The sequence below is a fragment of the Abramis brama genome (genome assembly GCF_963993115.1).
Source record: "Abramis brama genome assembly, chromosome: 6".
In the NCBI taxonomy this organism is placed as follows: Eukaryota; Metazoa; Chordata; class Actinopteri; order Cypriniformes; family Leuciscidae; genus Abramis; species Abramis brama.
Genome location: NC_139968.1, coordinates 18587182 through 18606626, shown reverse-complemented (window position 1 = coordinate 18606626; position 19445 = coordinate 18587182). Strand labels below are relative to the sequence as shown.

The 19445-nt window shown below is 33.8% G+C and overlaps 1 protein-coding gene across 9 annotated transcripts in view; it reads right to left on the bottom strand.

Moving 5' to 3' along the window:
• Positions 1-19445, bottom strand: part of ptprc (protein tyrosine phosphatase receptor type C) — a 42213-nt gene that overhangs the window by 14609 nt on the left and 8159 nt on the right. For 2 of the 9 annotated variants that reach the window (XM_084116350.1, XM_084116353.1), the window contains 5 exons: positions 18997-19017; positions 18846-18890; positions 18304-18360; positions 17826-17882; positions 17657-17731 (listed from right to left, as the gene is read on the bottom strand). In XM_084116350.1, the coding sequence (XP_083972476.1) occupies positions 17657-17731; positions 17826-17882; positions 18304-18360; positions 18846-18890; positions 18997-19017 (255 nt within the window). The remainder of the gene's footprint in view (positions 1-17656; positions 17732-17825; positions 17883-18303; positions 18361-18845; positions 18891-18996; positions 19018-19445) is intronic. The other 7 variants (XM_084116355.1, XM_084116356.1, XM_084116357.1 and 4 more) reach the window with 5 other exon arrangements.

Sequence of the window (19445 nt, the reverse complement as noted above, 5' to 3'; positions counted from 1 at the left end):
ATTCGTTTGAATGCAAAATACAATTTCACCACTAGATGGGAGAAATTCCTACACACAGTCCCTTTAAATCAAAATGTGAAATGCATGAACTTGGCAATATATTTAAGCAAAATAAGCTGGAGAAAAACTGATTCACTTTGTGAAGAAAAAATAATACTAAAAAAACATGAATTGTAACGTTAAATACAGTGTTACCTGCAGTGGAACTGGTGTTTTGTTGTTGCGTGGAGGTGAGTGAGGGTGAGATTGATGTGCTTTTCTGTTTTTCATCTTTAACAGTAGCCTCTAAATGATTGATAATGGTTATTAGATCAAATATTTATCATTTAAATACTTTTACACAGTCCTGTATGAGATGCAAGAATGTTGCACATCATGTGGTGACCCAACATACTCTGCATAAGTTCAACAATATGCTAACTGATTTACATGATATAGACTGAAGAAAAACAGATTCAATAAAATGTTTATCTTATAAATACTCCAGTATGGAATATATGGACGTTGGACATTAGTGGCGACCCAATCTAGTACCAGATTATTATATATATATATATATATATATATATATATATATATATATATATATATATATATATATATATATTTTTTTTTTTTTACTACAAAATGCACAAACTCAACTCAACAATATGGCATAATATTTAAGCATAATAACCTGAAGAAAAACTGATAAATTGGTGAAAAAAGAAATATAGAAAATAAGAAAATCTAAATGTTATATAAGAAAATATAAATGTAATATTAAATACAGTGTTACCTGCAGTGGAACTGGTGTTTTGTTGATGTGTGGAGGTGAGTGAGGGTGAGATTGATGTGCTTTTCTGTTTTTCATCTTTAACAGTAGCCTCTAAATGATTGATAATGGTTATTAGATCAAATATTTATCATATAAATACTTTTACACAGTCCTGTATGAGATGCAAGAATGTTGCACATCATGTGGTGACCCAACATACTCTGCATAAGTTCAACAATATGCTAACTGATTTACATGATATAGACTGAAGAAAAACAGATTCAATAAAATGTTTATCTTATAAATACTCCAGTATGGAATATATGGACGTTGGACATTAGTGGCGACCCAATCTAGTACCAGATTCTTTTATATATATATATTTTTTTTTTACTACAAAATGCACAAACTCAACTCAACAATATGGCATAATATTTAAGCATAATAACCTGAAGAAAAACTGATAAATTGGTGAAAAAAGAAATATAGAAAATAAGAAAATCTAAATGTTATATAATAAAATATAAATGTAATGTTAAATACAGTGTTACCTGCAGTGGAACTGGTGTTTTGTTGATGTGTGGAGGTGAGTGAGGGTGAGATTGATGTGCTTTTCTGTTTTTCATCTTTAACAGTAGCCTCTAAATTATTGATAATGGATATTACATCAAATGTTTATCATTTAAATACTTTTACAGTCTAGTATGGAATATAAGGAAGGTGGACATCATGCGGTGACCCAACATACAGTGGTGGTCAAAATTGATGGCACCCCTGATAAATATGATAAAAAATGGCTGTAAAAAGTAAATCTGCATTGTTTATCCTTTTGATCTTTCATTCAAAAAATTCACAAAAATCTAACCTTTCATTGAAGTAAAAGAATTGAAAGTGGGGGTAAATCACATTATGAAATAAATGTTTTTCTCCAAAACACGCTGGCCATAATTGTTGGCACCCTGTTATTAAATACTTTTTGCAAATACTCCTTTTGCCAAGATAACTGATCTGAGTTTTCTTCTATAATGCCTCATGAGTTTGGAGAACACCTGACAAGAGATCAGAGAGCATTCCTCCATACAGAATCTCTCCAGATCCTTCAGATTCACAAGTTCATGTTGGTGCTTCTTCTCTTCAGTTCACTCCACTCATCAGGTCAGGGAACTGGGACGCTCATGGCAGAAGCTTCATTTTGTGCTCAGTTACCCATTTTTGTGTTGATTTTGATGTTTGTTTTGGACCGTTGTCCTGATGGAAGATCCAACCACGGCCCATTATAAGATTTCTAGCAGAGGCAGTCAGGTTTTGATTTTTTATCTGTTGGTATTTGCTAGAATCCATAATACCATGTATCTGAACAAGATGTCCAGGACCTCCAGCAAATAAATAGGCCCACAACATATAAGATCCAGCAGTATATTTAACCGTAGGCATGGGGTACTCTTTATCCCTGTTTGCACCGAACACATCTGCTGGGTTTGCTGCCAAAAAGCCCTTTTTTTAGTTTCATCTGACCACAGAATCTGGTCCCTTTTGAAGATCCAGTCATGTCTGACAACTGAATATGCTGGAGTTTATTTTTGGAGGAGCGAGGAGGATTTTTCTTGAAACCCTCCCAAACAACATGTGGTGATGTAGGGGTTGTTTGATTTTTTTTAAGTCTTTTTGACCCAAAGACTCAACTAATCTCTGCAATTCTCCATCTTTGATCCTTGAAGAGTCTTTGGCCACTCAAACTCTCCTCCTCACCGTACATTAAGACAATATAGACACACGTCCTCTTCCTGGCAGATTTGTAACATCTTTAGTTGATTATAACTTCTTAATTATTGCCCTGATGGTCAAAATGGGGATTTTCAATTATTTAGCTATTTTCTTACAGCCACTTTCTATTTTGTGAAGCTCAACAATCTTTTGCTGCACATCAGAACTACATTCTTTGGTTTTACTCATTGTGATGGATGATTAAGGGAATTTGGCCTTTGTGTTTCCTCATATTTAAACTCCTGTGAAACAAGAAGTCATAGCTGGACAATTTCATGTTCCTAGTCCCCCTGGTGTGCTAAAAAAGGTAAATATTAATGGGAATATACTTCAGAGATATTTTTCTCATAAAAAATTCTAGGGGTGCTAACAATTATGGCCAGCGTGTTTTGGAGAAAAACATTTATTTCATAATGTGATTTACCCCCCAATTTCAATTCTTTTACTTCAATGAAAGGTTAGATTTTTGTGAATTTTTTTAAGGAAAGATCAAAAGGATAAACAATGCAGATTTACTTTTTACAGCCATTTTTTATCATATTTATCAGGGGTGCCATCAATTTTGACCACCAGAACCCGATTCTTTTATTTTTAAATGTCCTTAAATCAAAATGTAAAATGCATGAAGTTGGCAATATATTTAAGCAAAATAAGCTGGAGGAAAACTGATTCACTTTGTGAAGAAAAAAAAAGAAAAAAAAGAAAGAAAAGAAATTAAATGTAATGTTAAATACAGTGTTACCTGCAGTGGAACTGGTGTTTTGTTGATGTGTGGAGGTGAGTGAGGGTGAGATTGATGTGCTTTTCTGTTTTTCATCTTTAACAGTAGCCTCTAAATGATTGATAATGGTTATTAGATCAAATATTTATCATATAAATACTTTTACACAGTCCTGTATGAGATGCAAGAATGTTGCACATCATGTGGTGACCCAACATACTCTGCATAAGCTCAACAATATGCTAACTGATTTACATGATATAGACTGAAGAAAAACAGATTCAATAAAATGTTTATCTTATAAATACTCCAGTATGGAATATATGGACGTTGGACATTAGTGGCGACCCAATCTAGTACCAGATTCTTTTATATAATTTCTTTTTTTTTTTTTTTTACTACAAAATGCACAAACTCAACTCAACAATATGGCATAATATTTAAGCATAATAACCTGAAGAAAAACTGATAAATTGGTGAAAAAAGAAATTAAATGTAATGTTAAATACAGTGTTACCTGCAGTGGAACTGGTGTTTTGTTGTTGCGTGGAGGTGAGTGAGGGTGAGATTGATGTGCTTTTCTGTTTTTCATCTTTAACAGTAGCCTCTAAATTATTGATAATGGATATTACATCAAATGTTTATCATTTAAATACTTTTACAGTCTAGTATGGAATATAAGGAAGGTGGACATCATGCGGTGACCCAACATAGTACCAGATTCTTTTATTTTTAAATGTCTTTAAAGGGACTATGTGTAGCTTTTTAGGTATTTTATTATCTAAAATCAATATTTTTATTAATAAATATGCCCTCAATGGTGTACAAATACTTATGCCAATGATCAGACTAATCCTCGTAAACGAAGAATTTATTATCTTTATATATATGGGACGGGTAAGTCCACGGAGGCTTCCATGTAGTTCCGCCATCTTGAAAAACTATAATAGCAGAGAGGGACAAAAAGTACTAGGCCAACGCGTTTTCGTTCAGAACCAGCGTCACGTGACTGAAGCCAGCAGAAGCGGAGGAGCAGAGCAGTGAGAGGCGCTTGTCACTGCCGCGGCAAGTTTAAAAGGCTGCACTGCACGGTTATTTATACACCGTTCATTCATACATATGCTGAGTCACAGGATGAGTCCTCGTCGTCGAAAAAGTCCAAAATAGACCGTAAAAGGAAACGTCACTGGAGATTACAAAAACAAGAGTTAATGTCGGGATAGCTAATGCAGGAGAAAGCTTTCAAAAGAGACGCTGAAGTTGCCTGCTTTCTTCTCGACAGGTAAGTCAATGTTACGGTCTTAATTACAAGCTTTTTTTTCATTGCTTGGTTGTGTACTTTATTATATAGACAGTAGAACATTTATAGTTAAAAGTTAAACAGGCTCTTTGATGAATAGCTGCTATTGAGTAAAGTAACGTTAGAGAAGGCTCTGATGATGATGATGATGATGATATCTAACAATGCACGTACTTCAAAAAATATAACGAGTAAAGATGGCATTACTACTAATTACCATAGTTAATGTTTTTCACAGTCAGTAATTCATACTGTAGCATTCTTTTTTTCGTCGTTTCAAGTTTCAGTTTGTTTTAAATAACAAACCTGTTCACCCGAAGAAAAACTGGAAGTGCTATTATAAGACATCCTGTCATAGCTTTTTAGTACATAACGGCTACCGTAGATGCAACGCGCATTTGAAAAAGTGAGGCGCTGGAGAGCATTATTCGTTTGAATGCAAAATACAATTTCACCACTAGATGGGAAAAATTCCTACACACAGTCCCTTTAAATCAAAATGTGAAATGCATGAACTTGGCAATATATTTAAGCAAAATAAGCTGGAGAAAAACTGATTCACTTTGTGAAGAAAAAATAATACTAAAAAAACATGAAATGTAATGTTAAATACAGTGTTACCTGCAGTGGAACTGGTGTTTTGTTGATGTGTGGAGGTGAGTGAGGGTGAGATTGATGTGCTTTTCTGTTTTTCATCTTTAACAGTAGCCTCTAAATGATTGATAATGGTTATTAGATCAAATATTTATCATATAAATACTTTTACACAGTCCTGTATGAGATGCAAGAATGTTGCACATCATGTGGTGACCCAACATACTCTGCATAAGCTCAACAATATGCTAACTGATTTACATGATATAGACTGAAGAAAAACAGATTCAAAAATAATGTTTATCTTATAAATACTCCACTGCATATATATATATATATATATATATATATATATATAATTTTTTTTTTTTACTACAAAATGCACAAACTCAACTCAACAATATGGCATAATATTTAAGCATAATAACCTGAAGAAAAACTGATAAATTGGTGAAAAAAGAAATATAGAAAATAAGAAAATCTAAATGTTACATAAGAAAATATAAATGTAATGTTAAATACAGTGTTACCTGCAGTGGAACTGGTGTTTTGTTGTTGCGTGGAGGTGAGTGAGGGTGAGATTGATGTGCTTTTCTGTTTTTCATCTTTAACAGTAGCCTCTAAATTAGTGATAATGGATATTACATCAAATGTTTATCATTTAAATACTTTTACAGTCTAGTATGGAATATAAGGAAGGTGGACATCATGCGGTGACCCAACATAGTACCCGATTCTTTCATTTTTAAATGTCTTTAAAGGGACTATGTGTAGCTTTTTAGGTATTTTATTATCTAAAATCAATATTTTTATTAATAAATATGCCCTCAATGGTGTACAAATACTTATGCCATTGATCAGACTAATCCTCATAAACGAAGAATTTATTATCTTTATATATATGGGACGGGTAAGTCCACGGAGGCTTCCATGTAGTTCCGCCATCTTGAAAAACTATAATAGCAGAGAGGGACAAAAAGTACTAGGCCAACGCGTTTTCGTTCAGAACCAGCGTCACGTGACTGAAGCCAGCAGAAGCGGAGGAGCAGAGCAGTGAGAGGCGCTTGTCACTGCCGCGGCAAGTTTAAAAGGCTGCACTGCACGGTTATTTATACACCGTTCATTCATACATATGCTGAGTCACAGGATGAGTCCTCGTCGTCGAAAAAGTCCAAAATCGACCGTAAAAGGAAACGTCACTGGAGATTACAAAAACAAGAGTTAATGTCGGGACAGCTAATGCAGGAGAAAGCTTTCAAAAGAGACGCTGAAGTTGCCTGCTTTCTTCTCGACAGGTAAGTCAATGTTACGGTCTTAATTACAAGCTTTTTTTTCATTGCTTGGTTGTGTACTTTATTATATAGACAGTAGAACATTTATAGTTAAAAGTTAAACAGGCTCTTTGATGAATAGCAGCTATTGAGTAAAGTAACGTTAGAGAAGGCTCTGATGATGATGATGATGATGATGATGATATCTAACAATGCACGTACTTCAAAAAATATAACGAGTAAAGATGGCATTACTACTAATTACCATAGTTAATGTTTTTCACAGTCAGTAATTCATACTGTAGCATTCTTTTTGTCGTCGTTTCAAGTTTCAGTTTGTTTTAAATAACAAACCTGTTCACCCGAAGAAAAACTGGAAGTGCTATTATAAGACATCCTGTCATAGCTTTTTAGTACATAACGGCTACCGTAGATGCAACGCGCATTTGAAAAAGTGAGGCGCTGGATAGCATTATTCGTTTGAATGCAAAATACAATTTCACCACTAGATGGGAGAAATTCCTACACACAGTCCCTTTAAATCAAAATGTGAAATGCATGAACTTGGCAATATATTTAAGCAAAATAAGCTGGAGAAAAACTGATTCACTTTGTGAAGAAAAAATAATACTAAAAAAACATGAAATGTAATGTTAAATACAGTGTTACCTGCAGTGGAACTGGTGTTTTGTTGTTGTGTGGAGGTGAGTGAGGGTGAGATTGATGTGCTTTTCTGTTTTTCATCTTTAACAGTAGCCTCTAAATGATTGATAATGGTTATTAGATCAAATATTTATCATATAAATACTTTTACACAGTCCTGTATGAGATGCAAGAATGTTGCACATCATGTGGTGACCCAACATACTCTGCATAAGCTCAACAATATGCTAACTGATTTACATGATATAGACTGAAGAAAAACAGATTCAATAAAATGTTTATCTTATAAATACTCCAGTATGGAATATATGGACGTTGGACATTAGTGGCGACCCAATCTAGTACCAGATTCTTTTATATATATATATATTTTTTTTACTACAAAATGCACAAACTCAACTCAACAATATGGCATAATATTTAAGCATAATAACCTGAAGAAAAACTGATAAATTGGTGAAAAAAGAAATTAAATGTAATGTTAAATACAGTGTTACCTGCAGTGGAACTGGTGTTTTGTTGTTGCGTGGAGGTGAGTGAGGGTGAGATTGATGTGCTTTTCTGTTTTTCATCTTTAACAGTAGCCTCTAAATTAGTGATAATGGATATTACATCAAATGTTTATCATTTAAATACTTTTACAGTCTAGTATGGAATATAAGGAAGGTGGACATCATGCGGTGACCCAACATAGTACCAGATTCTTTTATTTTTAAATGTCTTTAAAGGGACTATGTGTAGCTTTTTAGGTATTTTATTATCTAAAATCAATATTTTTATTAATAAATATGCCCTCAATGGTGTACAAATACCTATGCCAATGATCAGACTAATCCTCGTAAACGAAGAATTTATTATCTTTATATATATGGGACGGGTAAGTCCACGGAGGCTTCCATGTAGTTCCGCCATCTTGAAAAACTATAATAGCAGAGAGGGACAAAAAGTACTAGGCCAACGCGTTTTCGTTCAGAACCAGCGTCACGTGACTGAAGCCAGCAGAAGCGGAGGAGCAGAGCAGTGAGAGGCGCTTGTCACTGCCGCGGCAAGTTTAAAAGGCTGCACTGCACGGTTATTTATACACCGTTCATTCATACATATGCTGAGTCACAGGATGAGTCCTCGTCGTCGAAAAAGTCCAAAATAGACCGTAAAAGGAAACGTCACTGGAGATTACAAAAACAAGAGTTAATGTCGGGACAGCTAATGCAGGAGAAAGCTTTCAAAAGAGACGCTGAAGTTGCCTGCTTTCTTCTCGACAGGTAAGTCAATGTTACGGTCTTAATTACAAGCTTTTTTTTCATTGCTTGGTTGTGTACTTTATTATATAGACAGTAGAACATTTATAGTTAAAAGTTAAACAGGCTCTTTGATGAATAGCAGCTATTGAGTAAAGTAACGTTAGAGAAGGCTCTGATGATGATGATGATGATGATATCTAACAATGCACGTACTTCAAAAAATATAACGAGTAAAGATGGCATTACTACTAATTACCATAGTTAATGTTTTTCACAGTCAGTAATTCATACTGTAGCATTCTTTTTGTCGTCGTTTCAAGTTTCAGTTTGTTTTAAATAACAAACCTGTTCACCCGAAGAAAAACTGGAAGTGCTATTATAAGACATCCTGTCATAGCTTTTTAGTACATAACGGCTACCGTAGATGCAACGCGCATTTGAAAAAGTGAGGCGCTGGAGAGCATTATTCGTTTGAATGCAAAATACAATTTCACCACTAGATGGGAGAAATTCCTACACACAGTCCCTTTAAATCAAAATGTGAAATGCATGAACTTGGCAATATATTTAAGCAAAATAATCTGGAGAAAAACTGATTCACTTTGTGAAGAAAAAATAATACTAAAAAAACATGAAATGTAATGTTAAATACAGTGTTACCTGCAGTGGAACTGGTGTTTTGTTGTTGCGTGGAGGTGAGTGAGGGTGAGATTGATGTGCTTTTCTGTTTTTCATCTTTAACAGTAGCCTCTAAATGATTGATAATGGTTATTAGATCAAATATTTATCATATAAATACTTTTACACAGTCCTGTATGAGATGCAAGAATGTTGCACATCATGTGGTGACCCAACATACTCTGCATAAGCTCAACAATATGCTAACTGATTTACATGATATAGACTGAAGAAAAACAGATTCAATAAAATGTTTATCTTATAAATACTCCAGTATGGAATATATGGACGTTGGACATTAGTGGCGACCCAATCTAGTACCAGATTCTTTTATATATATTTATTTTTTTTTTTTTTTTACTACAAAATGCACAAACTCAACTCAACAATATGGCATAATATTTAAGCATAATAACCTGAAGAAAAACTGATAAATTGGTGAAAAAAGAAATATAGAAAATAAGAAAATCTAAATGTTACATAAGAAAATATAAATGTAATGTTAAATACAGTGTTACCTGCAGTGGAACTGGTGTTTTGTTGATGTGTGGAGGTGAGTGAGGGTGAGATTGATGTGCTTTTCTCTTTTTCATCTTTAACAGTAGCCTCTAAATTATTGATAATGGATATTAGATCAAATGTTTATCATTTAAATACTTTTACAGTCTAGTATGGAATATAAGGAAGGTGGACATCATGCGGTGACCCAACATACAGTGGTGGTCAAAATTGATGGCACCCCTGATAAATATGATAAAAAATGGCTGTAAAAAATAAATCTGCATTGTTTATCCTTTTGATCTTTCATTCAAAAAATTCACAAAAATCTAACCTTTCATTGAAGTAAAAGAATTGAAAGTGGGGGGTAAATCACATTATGAAATAAATGTTTTTCTCCAAAACACGCTGGCCATAATTGTTGGCACCCTGTTATTAAATACTTTTTGCAAATACTCCTTTTGCCAAGATAACTGATCTGAGTTTTCTTCTATAATGCCTCATGAGTTTGGAGAACACCTGACAAGAGATCAGAGAGCATTCCTCCATACAGAATCTCTCCAGATCCTTCAGATTCACAAGTTCATGTTGGTGCTTCTTCTCTTCAGTTCACTCCACTCATCAGGTCAGGGAACTGGGACGCTCATGGCAGAAGCTTCATTTTGTGCTCAGTTACCCATTTTTGTGTTGATTTTGATGTTTGTTTTGGACCGTTGTCCTGATGGAAGATCCAACCACGGCCCATTATAAGATTTCTAGCAGAGGCAGTCAGGTTTTGATTTTTTATCTGTTGGCATTTGCTAGAATCCATAATACCATGTATCTGAACAAGATGTCCAGGACCTCCAGCAAATAAATAGGCCCACAACATATAAGATCCAGCAGTATATTTAACCGTAGGCATGGGGTACTCTTTATCCCTGTTTGCACCGAACACATCTGCTGGGTTTGCTGCCAAAAAGCCCTTTTTTTAGTTTCATCTGACCACAGAATCTGGTCCCTTTTGAAGATCCAGTCATGTCTGACAACTGAATATGCTGGAGTTTATTTTTGGAGGAGCGAGGAGGATTTTTCTTGAAACCCTCCCAAACAACATGTGGTGATGTAGGGGTTGTTTGATTTTTTTTAAGTCTTTTTGACCCAAAGACTCAACTAATCTCTGCAATTCTCCATCTTTGATCCTTGAAGAGTCTTTGGCCACTCAAACTCTCCTCCTCACCGTACATTAAGACAATATAGACACACGTCCTCTTCCTGGCAGATTTGTAACATCTTTAGTTGATTATAACTTCTTAATTATTGCCCTGATGGTCAAAATGGGGATTTTCAATTATTTAGCTATTTTCTTACAGCCACTTTCTATTTTGTGAAGCTCAACAATCTTTTGCTGCACATCAGAACTACATTCTTTGGTTTTACTCATTGTGATGGATGATTAAGGGAATTTGGCCTTTGTGTTTCCTCATATTTAAACTCCTGTGAAACAAGAAGTCATAGCTGGACAATTTCATGTTCCTAGTCCCCCTGGTGTGCTAAAAAAGGTAAATATTAATGGGAATATACTTCAGAGATATTTTTCTCATAAAAATTCTAGGGGTGCTAACAATTATGGCCAGCGTGTTTTGGAGAAAAACATTTATTTCATAATGTGATTTACCCCCCAATTTCAGTTCTTTTACTTCAATGAAAGGTTAGATTTTTGTGATTTTTTTTAAGGAAAGATCAAAAGGATAAACAATGCAGATTTACTTTTTACAGCCATTTTTTATCATATTTATCAAGGGTGCCATCAATTTTGACCACCAGAACCCGATTCTTTTATTTTTAAATGTCCTTAAATCAAAATGTAAAATGCATGAACTTGGCAATATATTTAAGCAAAATAAGCTGGAGGAAAACTGATTCACTTTGTGAAGAAAAAATAATACTAAAAAAACATGAAATGTAACGTTAAATACAGTGTTACCTGCAGTGGAACTGGTGTTTTGTTGATGTGTGGAGGTGAGTGAGGGTGAGATTGATGTGCTTTTCTGTTTTTCATCTTTAACAGTAGCCTCTAAATGATTGATAATGGTTATTAGATCAAATATTTATCATATAAATACTTTTACACAGTCCTGTATGAGATGCAAGAATGTTGCACATCATGTGGTGACCCAACATACTCTGCATAAGTTCAACAATATGCTAACTGATTTACATGATATAGACTGAAGAAAAACAGATTCAATAAAATGTTTATCTTATAAATACTCCAGTATGGAATATATGGACGTTGGACATTAGTGGCGACCCAATCTAGTACCAGATTCTTTTATATAATTTCTTTTTTTTTTTTTTTACTACAAAATGCACAAACTCAACTCAACAATATGGCATAATATTTAAGCATAATAACCTGAAGAAAAACTGATAAATTGGTGAAAAAAGAAAATATAAATGTAATGTTAAATACAGTGTTACCTGCAGTGGAACTGGTGTTTTGTTGTTGCGTGGAGGTGAGTGAGGGTGAGATTGATGTGCTTTTCTGTTTTTCATCTTTAACAGTAGCCTCTAAATTAGTGATAATGGATATTAGATCAAATGTTTATCATTTAAATACTTTTACAGTCTAGTATGGAATATAAGGAAGGTGGACATCATGCGGTGACCCAACATAGTACCCGATTCTTTTATTTTTAAATGTCTTTAAAGGGACTATGTGTAGCTTTTTAGGTATTTTATTATCTAAAATCAATATTTTTATTAATAAATATGCCCTCAATGGTGTACAAATACCTATGCCAATGATCAGACTAATCCTCGTAAACGAAGAATTTATTATCTTTATATATATGGGACGGGTAAGTCCACGGAGGCTTCCATGTAGTTCCGCCATCTTGAAAAACTATAATAGCAGAGAGGGACAAAAAGTACTAGGCCAACGCGTTTTCGTTCAGAACCAGCGTCACGTGACTGAAGCCAGCAGAAGCGGAGGAGCAGAGCAGAGAGACGCGCTTGTCACTGCCGCGGCAAGTTTAAAAGGCTGCACTGCACGGTTATTTATACACCGTTCATTCATACATATGCTGAGTCACAGGATGAGTCCTCGTCGTCGAAAAAGTCCAAAATAGACCGTAAAAGGAAACGTCACCGGAGATTACAAAAACAAGGGTTAATGTCGGGACAGCTAATGCAGGAGAAAGCTTTCAAAAGAGACGCTGAAGTTGCCTGCTTTCTTCTCGACAGGTAAGTCAATGTTACGGTCTTAATTACAAGCTTTTTTTTCATTGCTTGGTTGTGTACTTTATTATATAGACAGTAAAACATTTATAGTTAAAAGTTAAACAGGCTCTTTGATGAATAGCTGCTATTGAGTAAAGTAACGTTAGAGAAGGCTCTGATGATGATGATGATGATGATGATGATATCTAACAATGCACGTACTTCAAAAAATATAACGAGTAAAGATGGCATTACTACTAATTACCATAGTTAATGTTTTTCACAGTCAGTAATTCATACTGTAGCATTCTTTTTGTCGTCGTTTCAAGTTTCAGTTTGTTTTAAATAACAAACCTGTTCACCCGAAGAAAAACTGTAAGTGCTATTATAAGACATCCTGTCATAGCTTTTTAGTACATAACGGCTACCGTAGATGCAACGCGCATTTGAAAAAGTGAGGCGCTGGAGAGCATTATTCGTTTGAATGCAAAATACAATTTCACCACTAGATGGGAGAAATTCCTACACACAGTCCCTTTAAATCAAAATGTGAAATGCATGAACTTGGCAATATATTTAAGCAAAATAATCTGGAGAAAAACTGATTCACTTTGTGAAGAAAAAATAATACTAAAAAAACATGAAATGTAATGTTAAATACAGTGTTACCTGCAGTGGAACTGGTGTTTTGTTGATGTGTGGAGGTGAGTGAGGGTGAGATTGATGTGCTTTTCTGTTTTTCATCTTTAACAGTAGCCTCTAAATGATTGATAATGGTTATTAGATCAAATATTTATCATTTAAATACTTTTACACAGTCCTGTATGAGATGCAAGAATGTTGCACATCATGTGGTGACCCAACATACTCTGCATAAGCTCAACAATATGCTAACTGATTTACATGATATAGACTGAAGAAAAACAGATTCAATAAAATGTTTATCTTATAAATACTCCAGTATGGAATATATGGACGTTGGACATTAGTGGCGACCCAATCTAGTACCGGATTCTTATATATATATATATATATATATATTTTTTTTTTTTTTTTTTTTTACTACAAAATGCACAAACTCAACTCAACAATATGGCATAATATTTAAGCATAATAACCTGAAGAAAAACTGATAAATTGGTGAAAAAAGAAATATAGAAAAAAAGAAAATCTAAATGTTATATAAGAAAATATAAATGTAATATTAAATACAGTGTTACCTGCAGTGGAACTGGTGTTTTGTTGATGTGTGGAGGTGAGTGAGGGTGAGATTGATGTGCTTTTCTCTTTTTCATCTTTAACAGTAGCCTCTAAATTATTGATAATGGATATTAGATCAAATGTTTATCATTTAAATACTTTTACAGTCTAGTATGGAATATAAGGAAGGTGGACATCATGCGGTGACCCAACATACAGTGGTGGTCAAAATTGATGGCACCCCTGATAAATATGATAAAAAATGGCTGTAAAAAATAAATCTGCATTGTTTATCCTTTTGATCTTTCATTCAAAAAATTCACAAAAATCTAACCTTTCATTGAAGTAAAAGAATTGAAAGTGGGGGGTAAATCACATTATGAAATAAATGTTTTTCTCCAAAACACGCTGGCCATAATTGTTGGCACCCTGTTATTAAATACTTTTTGCAAATACTCCTTTTGCCAAGATAACTGATCTGAGTTTTCTTCTATAATGCCTGATGAGTTTGGAGAACACCTGACAAGAGATCAGAGAGCATTCCTCCATACAGAATCTCTCCAGATCCTTCAGATTCACAAGTTCATGTTGGTGCTTCTTCTCTTCAGTTCACTCCACTCATCAGGTCAGGGAACTGGGACGCTCATGGCAGAAGCTTCATTTTGTGCTCAGTTACCCATTTTTGTGTTGATTTTGATGTTTGTTTTGGACCGTTGTCCTGATGGAAGATCCAACCACGGCCCATTATAAGATTTCTAGCAGAGGCAGTCAGGTTTTGATTTTTTATCTGTTGGTATTTGCTAGAATCCATAATACCATGTATCTGAACAAGATGTCCAGGACCTCCAGCAAATAAATAGGCCCACAACATATAAGATCCAGCAGTATATTTAACCGTAGGCATGGGGTACTCTTTATCCCTGTTTGCACCGAACACATCTGCTGGGTTTGCTGCCAAAAAGCCCTTTTTTTAGTTTCATCTGACCACAGAATCTGGTCCCTTTTGAAGATCCAGTCATGTCTGACAACTGAATATGCTGGAGTTTATTTTTGGAGGAGCGAGGAGGATTTTTCTTGAAACCCTCCCAAACAACATGTGGTGATGTAGGGGTTGTTTGATTTTTTTTAAAGTCTTTTTGACCCAAAGACTCAACTAATCTCTGCAATTCTCCATCTTTGATCCTTGAAGAGTCTTTGGCCACTCAAACTCTCCTCCTCACCGTACATTAAGACAATATAGACACACGTCCTCTTCCTGGCAGATTTGTAACATCTTTAGTTGATTATAACTTCTTAATTATTGCCCTGATGGTCAAAATGGGGATTTTCAATTATTTAGCTATTTTCTTACAGCCACTTTCTATTTTGTGAAGCTCAACAATCTTTTGCTGCACATCAGAACTACATTCTTTGGTTTTACTCATTGTGATGGATGATTAAGGGAATTTGGCCTTTGTGTTTCCTCATATTTAAACTCCTGTGAAACAAGAAGTCATAGCTGGACAATTTCATGTTCCTAGTCCCCCTGGTGTGCTAAAAAAGGTAAATATTAATGGGAATATACTTCAGAGATATTTTTCTCATAAAAATTCTAGGGGTGCTAACAATTATGGCCAGCGTGTTTTGGAGAAAAACATTTATTTCATAATGTGATTTACCCCCCAATTTCAATTCTTTTACTTCAATGAAAGGGTAGATTTTTGTGATTTTTTTTAAGGAAAGATCAAAAGGATAAACAATGCAGATTTACTTTTTACAGCCATTTTTTATCATATTTATCAGGGGTGCCATCAATTTTGACCACCAGAACCCGATTCTTTTATTTTTAAATGTCCTTAAATCAAAATGTAAAATGCATGAACTTGGCAATATATTTAAGCAAAATAAGCTGGAGGAAAACTGATTCACTTTGTGAAGAAAAAATAATACTAAAAAAACATGAAATGTAACGTTAAATACAGTGTTACCTGCAGTGGAACTGGTGTTTTGTTGTTGTGTGGAGGTGAGTGAGGGTGAGATTGATGTGCTTTTCTGTTTTTCATCTTTAACAGTAGCCTCTAAATGATTGATAATGGTTATTAGATCAAATATTTATCATATAAATACTTTTACACAGTCCTGTATGAGATGCAAGAATGTTGCACATCATGTGGTGACCCAACATACTCTGCATAAGCTCAACAATATGCTAACTGATTTACATGATATAGACTGAAGAAAAACAGATTCAATAAAATGTTTATCTTATAAATACTCCAGTATGGAATATATGGACGTTGGACATTAGTGGCGACCCAATCTAGTACCAGATTCTTTTATATATATATATATATATATATATTTTTTTTTTTTTACTACAAAATGCACAAACTCAACTCAACAATATGGCATAATATTTAAGCATAATAACCTGAAGAAAAACTGATAAATTGGTGAAAAAAGAAATATAGAAAATAAGAAAATCTAAATGTTATATAAGAAAATATAAATGTAATGTTAAATACAGTGTTACCTGCAGTGGAACTGGTGTTTTGTTGATGTGTGGAGGTGAGTGAGGGTGAGATTGATGTGCTTTTCTGTTTTTCATCTTTAACAGTAGCCTCTAAATTAGTGATAATGGATATTAGATCAAATGTTTATCATTTAAATACTTTTACTGTCTAGTATGTAATATAAGGAAGTTGGACATCATGCGGTGACCCAACATAGTACCAGATTCTTTAATTTTTAAATGTCCTTAAATCAAAATGTAAAATGCATGAAGTTGGCAATATATTTAAGCAAAATAAGCGGGAGGAAAACTGATTCACTTTGTGAAGAAAAAAAAAAAAAAAAAAGAAAAGAAAAGAAATGAAATGTAATGTTAAATACAGTGTTACCTGCAGTGGAACTGGTGTTTTGTTGTTGTGTGGAGGTGAGTGAGGGTGAGATTGATGTGCTTTTCTGTTTTTCATCTTTAACAGTAGCCTCTAAATGATTGATAATGGATATTAGATCAAATGTTTATCATTTAAATACTTTTACAGTCTAGTATGGAATATAAGGAAGTTGGACATCATGCGGTGACCCAACATAGTACCAGATTCTTTAATTTTTAAATGTCCTTAAATCAAAATGTAAAATGCATGAAGTTGGCAATATATTTAAGCAAAATAAGCTGGAGGAAAACTGATTCACTTTGTGAAGAAAAAAAAAGAAAAAAAAAGAAAGAAAAGAAATTAAATGTAATGTTAAATACAGTGTTACCTGCAGTGGAACTGGTGTTTTGTTGATGTGTGGAGGTGAGTGAGGGTGAGATTGATGTGCTTTTCTGTTTTTCATCTTTAACAGTAGCCTCTAAATGATTGATAATGGTTATTAGATCAAATATTCATCATATAAATACTTTTACACAGTCCTGTATGAGATGCAAGAATGTTGCACATCATGTGGTGACCCAACATAGTATACCAGATTTCTATTGTAAAAATATGTCCTAAAAATTTAAATGTAATAATATTGTCACAATGCAAAAAAAGAATGCTTAAAAAAATCAATGCAACCTGATGCATTCATATGTTTAGGTTCTCTAAATGATGTTTTAAAAACTTGGCAAAAGTCTAGTTTGTTCTATCACTTTGAATGTGTTAATTCATTAAATCCAAAATGCCTCATTCAACCAATAAATTCAAGGCATCCACAGATGTTTTTTCAACAAATTTTCAGTTAATAACAGAATACAGATATGAATAAAAACCTGAAATATGATGTTAAATGCACTGTTACCTGTGTTTTGTTGTTTCGTGGAGTTGAGTGAGGGTGAGATTGATGTGAGAGTCGTGTTCAGTGTAGCACCGGTCCCTTCATGATTATGATATTTTGATCAAATGAAATCTTATAACTACTTTACAGATATGAATAAAAACATGAAATACAACATTAAACGCACTGTTACCTGTGTCTGGTTGTGAGGAGGTGCGTGAGGGTGAGATTGGTGTGGAAGAACCGGTCCCTACACGATAATGATCATTTGATAAAATGTTACATTTATGTACAGATATGGATAAAAAAAGATGAAATGAAATATGAAATAATTAAATACAAACATTAATGAAATATTCAAATATTACTTAGAACTGAATTTTATTTAACTGATATTTAACATTAAATATTGCACTGGACTTAGCCATATTAAATTATATGAATTGGCACAAAAATACCATAACTTTATTGGTTGCATGTCAACAATAATAGGTACTATAATAGATATTTGTGATTAATTTTTTTTAATATTATTTTTCAATGTGTATTTTTACCTTCCAAATAAGATTTTAAAAAGATTTCTGCTTTTATCACCTTGAAAATTCTTACTTGTGAATGACTATAAAACACTTACTACAAGAGAGTAATTCAAAAAAGAAGATAATCATCACCTTTATCAAGTGAAGTTGTGGGTTCTGGAGTCATGAGTGCGAATGAGGGGCTTATGGCTAAAGGGAAAAGCAAGATCATTTGGGATCAGTATGGGATCTACGATTACTGGAAGACCAGACCACCTACATTCACCTTCATGTAACCATAGGTCACTTGTGGATGCCGACTGTGTTGCTGCGGGATGAGTGCGAGAATGTTCCCAGGACAGATTTTGGCATTACCAAATACATATTATATAATGGTAATGAATGAATGAATGAAAGATTGAAACAAATGCTTATTTTAGCATAGGAACTGGATTACCAAAAATAAATGATTAATATTAATATTACCAAAAAATAAAATAATATTATTTTAAATATGAAGCCTGCGTAGCCTAAATGGGTTTGCTTGGGTCTCAGATAATAAAATAATAATAATAATAAAAAACTCTTTCTCAGTGATGGTGTGCTTGTAGCAAGGCATGATGGGAAGATGGAGTGTGAGAGATTGTGCATGAGAGAATAATAATAATGCAGGATGAGGTGCATGTCAGCGTTACCTTTTGTGGTGGGTGCAGATGGGTTTGATGAATTGGTGGGAGTGACTGTATTGATGGATTGACACCATGAAAGAATATGCAAGAATATCATATATATTTCTGACCCATAAGTTCAAATCAGGCATCAGTATCAGCATAAAATGACACTTACCGTTACTGTCCTGTTTTGGGTCTGTTGAAAGTGCAAGATAAACCCTTATTAATTAACATCATCAGAATTATATTATGCTCTGCTGGACTTTTAGTCATTTAATCACTTCAGAGAATCAACAGAGTAAACAGCTTTTGTGCCTTTTTAAAACTATGAACGATTATGTGGCTAGTTTCATTTTATTATTTGCATTTAGCAATGTTTTTTATCTGCTGTCAGATTTATCATTTGAAAACCAGTATTACAGAGGAATGTATAGATATAAGAGAAATTATGTTTAAGAATTTCTAGAAATGGGTATAATTTGAAAATATACATTTCTATAATACAACTTTTCTGTGATGAAAATAATTTCAGATACTAATTAATAACACCCTATTATGCTCGTTTAAAGGATCCTGATTTCTGTAATGAATGATGGATTGACACTATGAAAATATATCTCAGCA